The sequence below is a fragment of the Mastomys coucha genome, unplaced genomic scaffold (assembly GCF_008632895.1).
Source record: "Mastomys coucha isolate ucsf_1 unplaced genomic scaffold, UCSF_Mcou_1 pScaffold16, whole genome shotgun sequence".
NCBI lineage: Eukaryota > Metazoa > Chordata > Mammalia > Rodentia > Muridae > Mastomys > Mastomys coucha.
Window position 1 is genome coordinate 68812075 of NW_022196898.1, and position 8641 is coordinate 68820715.

At 39.6% G+C, this 8641-nt stretch overlaps 1 protein-coding gene across 5 annotated transcripts in view; it reads right to left on the reverse strand.

Moving 5' to 3' along the window:
• Nucleotides 1–5858: 5858 nt before the first annotated feature.
• Nucleotides 5859–8641, reverse strand: part of LOC116093702 (TLC domain-containing protein 4) — a 77929-nt gene continuing 75146 nt past the window's right edge. For 4 of the 5 annotated variants that reach the window (XM_031375314.1, XM_031375311.1, XM_031375313.1 and 1 more), the window contains one exon: nt 5859–6359. In XM_031375314.1, the coding sequence (XP_031231174.1) occupies nt 6041–6359 (319 nt within the window). In that variant the 3' untranslated portion in view covers nt 5859–6040. The remainder of the gene's footprint in view (nt 6360–8641) is intronic. The other variant, XM_031375315.1, reaches the window with a different exon arrangement.

Consider the following 8641-nt stretch of genomic DNA (forward strand, 5'->3'; position numbering starts at 1 on the left):
AAGCAACAGACGCAAGCCCCTCCTCATCCATGCAGTCCTTCCACACGTCCCTATGGGTGGTAAGTTATCAGTCACTGGCATAAGGGAATGTGACACATTTGCCACAGCATACTTCTGGGCATGCTTAGGAACCATCCAGGAAAGAAGCAATAAATATTGGATAAAAGTGGCCATTAGAAAGATTAATGAATTACGTCCGAGACAGTCCAAGGTGTGGGAGACCTATTTCTATTGCTCTGAGTGGTTTATTTTGTTGTTGGTTTTTGTTTTGTTTTGTGTTTTGCTCATGTCGGCTCCACCTGTAGCCTCTCACCACCAACAGCTGGGGTTGCTATTTTCATTTTGAGACTCAGCCGCTCCCGGGGCAGTTCTGACTCCACATTTTAGGCACGTTCAGAGCATGACTCGTGGCACTCTCTAAAGGCAAAGCCACTTCAGCACTCTATTCAATCAGCGCTTGGCTTCCTGATCTACTGAGACTCCAGACCCAGCTGCAAGATTCCGACCACTTGCAATCTGAGAAGCTCGAAACTTCAGCCAAGACACTAGGCAAAAAGTGCTCGAGCTCAGGAGAGGCCAGCAGGGGCAAAAAAAAAAAAAAAAAAAAAAAAAAGAGGAGGAGGTCGAAGTCCAACTGCTTGCAAGGTTTCACTTCATCCACGAGAGCCTATTGACTAGGTAGCTCCGGTCCCGTTGATAAGCACAAACTGAATGTCTGCAGCTTTGGGTTTTCTCTGACTGGAATCTCATCAGGAGAGAGGGCACTCTGAGGTATCAAAACCCACCTTCAGGATGCAAGTCCTAGGATTATACAATTGGAAGAATTTGGTCTCACCAATCAGCTCACCAACTACTATTGAAGCATACACCATACAAACTTTTGCACTAAATAATTGTGACTTTATTTTTCTTTCACAAAATACAAAGTTTTGCACCACATTATAGTAGTGTTTTAACAGAGGGGACTCCCTGGGTGTTCCCTGGGAGAGGGGAAAGTTATACAATACTGATCTGTGTGTCATTCTTAATACTAAAGGAAACTGTCAGGACAAAGGATGCTGACCAGGTCGAACATGCAGGTTATTGCTTAGAACTTGCATAAACTTCAAAATGGCACACATACAAAGTATACAAACATTTCAAAAGTTTAATGAAAGTACTGAAAAGACACATATCCCTTCAAACAAAGTGCAACCAGAAACCAAATCAAAGATCCTAGGTTGTATTTTAATTACTGATACATCTTAGTAACACTGATTTATAAATTATCTGGTCTTATGTTTTGTAAATAAAACTCTTCAGTATTATGGAAATAAATTATTAAGCATATTTTGACAATATTATATAGTATAGTATAGAGAAACTTGTACAGATCACTATAGCTAATGCATGTACTGCAGTTTTAAAGTAGCTTTTGCAAATAAGATCTACGTTGAAATGTTATTACAAATTCAAATAACTCAAAAACTTCATGATTTGTCATACCTTTAAGAATATAATCTACACAAAAATTCCTTAAGTAAAAAGCAGACACAATCCTACAGAAACCAACCAAGCCACAAACAAAATTATAGCGCATTTTATTTACAGCCGTATTTTTAGGTTCCACTCAACAAAAAGGAGCAAATGATTATAACACACGCCAATTGCAGAATAACATAAAAAATGCAAAGAAAAAAATTGAGATGGTGACTTAACAAATTTCCAGCCAGAGGTATAGAGCTTCTAAATCTGAGATTTAGAAACAAGGTTTAATTGGGTTTAGTCTTGTGTGTAGGACCTGATATCAAAACTGCTATTCATGAACGTTTCAATGCAAACAAACCCATCTTTAGAAGCTGCCCACTGCAGTAGAAAACAAAGGATGACACAGGCTATCTAGTGGATGGGAGCTGAAGTCTGGACCACAAAGGTACCAGGGCTCAAGTACCTGGCTGTTGAGAAACAGTCAATAACTCATTATCCAGGAAGTCTTAAACAAACAGTACCACACAAGTCGTTTATGTTGAAGAAGAATCTAAAACAATTCACCTCAAGCCAGACCCCGCCTTCATCAAAACACCTGTGTTTTGCACCCTCAATACCGCCGTGGGGTCTATATAGAACATTTATATAACACACCTACAATAAATTCCTAGCTGAGACACTTTATAAAACTCGTATTGCTAAACCAGTTTAAGAAAGAGCTTACAGATGTTTCTCAATAAAAACCATAATTACCTTTGTTTCATGTTGTAAGCAGGTATTATTATACACTGACTGGCTTCCTGTAGCCTCTTAATAAATTGTGGTTTATCAGATCTTTATTTATCCCTCCTACAATGCTTGTGTGCATGAGGAAACCTGTTTGTAAACTCTGAAACTTGCCACAAGAGATTGAGGAGCATCCAGATGAGTGGGGAATGTCTCAGAAAGAGACATGCCAAGGTCCTGGAGTATGGAAAGAGGGTACTGAAGTCTGTGGGGCACGAGAGAGGAGCAAGCGAGGTGAGCTCCTCGAGAAAAGGACCAATGAAGGAGGTGGTAACTTCGCAGAAAGGAAAAGCAGTCTTGCTGTCTCCTCCCACTCTGGCTCCTGTAGGATTTTCTCATTTCTGCACTCATGATCAGAGTTTTGCAACGGGCTGAGCTTTCAGTAGCTTTAGCATGAGCCAGTTGTGGTTAAGGCTGGAAGGTGTGTGTGCACATTCAGAGATTCTTCACACCTGCTGAAGAACACTCTGCCAACCTAACAGAATAAAATGTAATGTTTCCTTTTGATGGAATCCTAAACACAGGATGCATAACCTTCTATGAAACATCACTGATGCCCATAACTCTGCGGGCTTTTCACCAGCACAGGCTGCTAACGTACTTAAAGCAAGGCAGCGAATGCCACAAACCGACCATTAGGATGCTTGTTTACATATTTGGAGCTAACAGCAACGCAGGAATAAACGAAGCCAGATATGTTAATGGGGTCTTGTGGGACATGTTGATTTTTCTTAAAAAGGAAAGGAAAAAAACATTAGGATTAGCATTAGGATGGGACTTTCCCCTTTGTGCATTCATGACAAACAACATTTCCAAATGCCTAAGAAATGCCTCCATGAGTTCTGCGGAAACTTCACAAAGAACTTGCCTCCAAATGCCCAAGGCCTCAGAGGAGGCAATTAAAAAATCTGACACTTGAGCAAAAACTTTGAGTTAAGCAAATTATTAAAATTTATGGAAGAATTTCATCTAAATACCTATAAATTAGGCAATTTTCCAAACCTTATGGACCCAGTTTATCCAAAATACAGCAGGGTGACTCTCAGAGATGGTAAAACCTACCATTATTCCTCTTAACACATAACCGGTCCATGAAATAATAGAAGACAAACAAAACAAAACATAAAAAAACCCACTTCAAGTTTAAAAAGCCAACATGCCAGAGTACTTTGAATTAATTTCTTTGCATGCATATGCAACTCCATTTTGAATTTCAAATAAATGCAAGCAATCCTCCAAATGATTTTAGACACAAGAATGTAAATTCTATGAACCCAACCTCAAAAAACCTTAAGTCTCACACATAAAACATGGAATGCAGGAGCCACAACCTTGCATGCTATTAATTGATTTTTTGCTCTTTTTTGTAAAGTTTATTTTCTAGAATACTACATATTCAGATTGTCACTGATCTTCTCTAGAAAAATAGAATTGCTTAAAAATTTATACCAATTTGCTTTTATTTTCTATAAATATTTTAAGACTTGTTAAATGTCAGAATGCCTAATAGAATTCACTTAAATTAATCCATGTAGCCAAAATACTTATATATCTAAAATATCTAGCAAAAATTTGTCATTCAATAAATGAAAATTTCATTGTTTTAGTAAACACTATGTTCGGTCTTTCTTTGTATTTTAGGTTGATGAGTCTGATCACAGCACAGCAGAATCCAGCCCCGGGCAGGGGACAGCTGGCTTGTAGTGGCAGTTTGCAGGACATTTCTGATGTTTTTCCTTCTATAAAGGAAGTGAAGAATTGAAGTCTGGATGCTGCAGCTAAAAGGATTACAACAGCAAATCTGGGTTTAATGTTTGATATTCTGAATATACTTATTGGTTATATCGATCAATGATAACAGCAATACAAATGACCTTTTACGCATTAAACAATTATGGCCTCCACAGAGACTCATGTCCATACACTGCCATCATTTTGACAGCGAGTTTGAAAATCTGTGTTCGGAACTGTAGCAATATCCAAAGAGCCAAAAATATTTACCTCAAGATTTATTCCTTTCTTAGTGAATTTCCAAAATAGTCTTATAATATAAATGTCTTCTCTCCATTTAAAAAAAAAAGCCCATTTTCTTGTAAAAAGAGCCATGAACAATATAAAATCTTTTGCATTCCTATACCTTCACTTTTACACAAACAATAACACCTGAGTGCCTATGACAGGGACAGCACTAAACTTAGCAAGCCACCACCAATGTGACATTAGCGGCTTTCAAGACAAGGCCCTTTCTCTTTCATGACTTTATCTTTCAAAAGTAAATACACCAGGCACCAATCAACTTGATTTTCATCATCTGATTGACTGGAATTTCAATCCCCAACTTTAAATATACCAGAACTTGCCAGGCTCTATGTGTATTGGACAATTAAATTAAACTACATTACATTAAATGTTTTGATTACATTCCACTAGTCTCCTTTCATCGTCATAAGATGAATAAGGAAAGAGCCAAACGTTCTCCTTCAGTCTGAGACTCTAAATGGATTAGATCTTTTGGTTTAAGTTCAGTTAAATTCAAGTATCCAACACTAATTGGATTAAGTCTGTTTCTTAGGAACAATCATTAAAGTCAAGTACTTCAGAAAAAGAATAAATAAAGGCAATAATAGCTAAATATATAATTCTATATTTGGATTGCAAGAATCAAAGGAAAGAAAAAACACCCGCCCCATACACACATGCATGCACAGGCATGGTTATTTTCACACAGAATGACAGTTTTGATAATCAGAATACTTGGGTTAAATCACCTTCCTTCCTGCTTGTTCTTTAACAAAAACAAACAAACAAACAAACAAATAAAAGCAAAGATGAACTAAGCAAGCCTGAGTAAAATCTATGAGTAAAGCACAAACTGACTTGTCTGTAGTTTTAGTCTCACCAAAACGAGGCTGATTTCAGGAGATATCCAGTGCATTCTAGAAAAGACTGATGTCCTGGTGTCAGGCTTGGAACTTAGGGAAGATTTTGCAGGAAGAAATATGATCTTCATGGGGAAAGTACACAGAAACAGGGAAAGGCAGCATGATGAGGACATGTTCCTAGGAGTCCTCCCATCAGCCCAAGTAGTCATCTGTCGGCATTCATATGGTCCACACGATGGGTCTTAAACCTTGCCTGACTATACAATTTTCAAAATACAATTGGATAAAGAACTAATGATAGAAATAAAAGCAGCATGTGAAATCTTAAAAATGCATAAAGTATTTTCAAATGTGATAGTATCAACGTGAGAAATACTGAATCGTATCATAACAGATGACTGCATATCCCAATGAAATTATGTCATTTCTGATGGCCTGGGGAAGGGACATGCTGACAACTTAGAAATGAAACCCTACACAGGCACTGACATTGGAAAAGAATGGAGCATAATCAAATGAGCTGCTCACAGACTGAAAAGCCATTTTTACTCCTTCAGCAAAATGGGTGGTGTACAAAGGCCACCAAATCACCAGCTATTTTCCTGCAGAGAATAATCCCCATATATACTGAGAGTTCAGAAAAGTTTCAACACTCTACTTACAACTTTTATTTAAACCTTTCGATTTCTATCCATGCTTAAAAATATAGAAGGAATGAAGAAATCCTAGGGTGAAGACTACAATTTTATTTTCTCTTGTCTAGAGATTAAAGAAAAGAGGAAAGAAAACACTGAACCCGTGAGGCACAGTCCTGCCTAACAGCGGTGCAGGAGCTCATCTTATCAGACAGGACACAGAGGAATGAAGATGGCTTATGGAAACAAGGTGTCTGAAGAAGCACGCCTTTAATCGAGTTTCCCATTCTGAAGGCTATTCTTGGCTTTCTCTTGTCTGATGAGAGAGACGACTTTGATGCATCCTTTTGTGATTTTGATCATCCACATGATATTCATCACATCTAAAACAAGACAAGTAGAGATCCAGACAAACTGGATTGCAAATCCAAACCTTATGTAGGGTTCTGTTCCATACACGGAGTAAAGGAAGAAATACATTGGAGGTATCGCAAGGATCCGCACGATGAAAAAGACCACTGTCATAAGAATTCCATTGATGACATTGACTTTGGAAAACTTGGGGTACTTCAGGGCTTCAAAGAACCACCTGATAAGAGAAACAAAGATACATCACACTTAGTCTACAGCTCGGACTCTGCCCTCCTACTCTCGTGCTTTAGACTGAAAGGAGAACTCAAGGACCACATAACAACTTATGTGGAAGGGCTGGGGAGATGACTCTGTGGGACTTGAATAGGGACTTGAATTCTGATTCCTGGCACTCAAAAAAAAAAAAAAACTGTTGGTGCGAAAACACACTTGTAACACTAGTGCTTGGAGAGAGGAGCTGAGAGCAGCCGGATTCTGGGAACTCACTGGCCAGCTCATCTTGCTGGAATGGCAACCACGTGGGCTCAGTGAGAAACACTGTCTAAGAAGGTAAGGTGGAGAAGCAACTGATGAAAACATCTGGATGTCAAGCATGTACATGTGTGTGTGTGTGACCACACCTACACAATATGATTTAAAGTGCCTTGGAGAGTCAACATACTACAAGAGAACAGCTGGAGGAGTCAGAATAACAACATCTGGGAAATCTCTGTAAAGTGACACAAGACATCAGAGAATATACACTCAAGTGACTTCTGACTCTGACACTAGTCAGCTCAACAGAAGAAAGTATGCTTTTCCCCACTGTGAAAACATCCAGTAGAGAAACTCAAAGTAGATTTAAAACCTATATGTAAAATACAAATGTATAAAACTTCAAGAAAAAAAAAAGGAAAAGTTTGTTGAAAGTTTTTAGCTATAACACTGAAGTGCAAGCAATGTGGGGACTGGACATGACTGGTGAGTTGGCACTCTGGACTTAGCTAGAATTAAAAATTTGAGGCCAGGCAAGGTGGCGTGTGCCTTCAATCTCAGCACACAGGAGGCAGAGGCAGGCAGATCTCAAATTCCAGGCCAGTCTAGTCAACATAGCAAATGACAGGACAGCCAGAGCTTCACAAGAAATCATGTCTCAAAAAAACCCAAACAAATAATATTTTCACTTTGGCACATGCAGAAGGTTGAGGTTGGCTCATATTTGAGCCTGGGCAGTTTGTGACGAGCCTGGACAATGTGGTGCAGCCCCTTCCCCAAAACCAAATACAGAAACCCTATCATGCTGAAAGATCAAAAACAAACATGTTCAACACTGTCATTAGGAAAACATCAAGATGGAGACAGATACAGCCACCTTAGAAGGCAATCTAGCAATTAAAGCGACACACACAGCACACAGCCTAGCATTTCTAACTGACGAAAACGCAGTAAGCATACATTGCTGTCACAGGAACACCAAGCCTGAGGCACTAACCCACCTCAGAGAAATGAATGGCGGTGAAGAGCGAAGAAGACCAGCTCGCCAGGAAGCAAAGATGAAGATGGAAGTTTGGGGAAAGTGTGGCAGAAGGGGGTGAGACAGCCACAGCTAGAGAGAACTCTGTGCTACATTAAAGGGCTCAAATGTTATCCTCCAAGCAGCAAAGCACTGCGTGTCATTTTCACTGTGAAAGAAGATAGCATGGAGGGCAGAGCTGCAGGGAGGTTAGTGGTCTGCAGCCAGGATCAGTGAACCTTTTCCTCGAATAGGAGGATGTGGGCATTCACACCACAGCTCTGGAGACTGGACGCTCGAGTTCAGCTCTTTGGCATTGTGGGTGTTGGGTGAAAGCACAGGAAGCAAGCACAGGAAGCAAGCACAGGAACAATTGTGGTAACCCAGGGAGAATGCACAGCAGCGGCAGCAAAACCAGCAGAAGTCTGTCCGTCCGTTCTCAGGCGGCATTGTCCAAAAGAACTTTCTACACCCTGAAAATGTTCTATAGATATGCTGTCCCATTCTATAGGCATGAGGCATATGGGATTGAAAACAGACTTGGAACCCTTCAGGAAGCTGATGATGACCTTGAACTCCTGAGCCCCCTACTTCTAATACTCACTGCTGATATATATATATATATATATAAATCTGCTAAAACATTATCTCCTGGAACAAGTAAGATTAGAAAATATGAGACATGGGCAAACAAACAAAGGAAGCCTTTGTCTGATAAAATGTTAACTATACTTCTCCTTTTTCTTCTTTTCGGATGTACATGGGAAATGACAACCTTCTGTCCCACTGCACAGAAAAAGGAAGAAAGAAAGGGAGGGAGGGAGGGAGCCAGGCTAATTACCTGTACACATACTAATATCTGATATCTCCTAATAGATTAAATGTATTTATAGTAGGCCAGCCTTGATGCTTTTAGAAGAACATAATTGTCTAGGACTGCTTATGACCAACAACCCAGGAGGGTATGGATGTGGTTGACCCTCTCAGGATGCTACAGAAACTAGTCA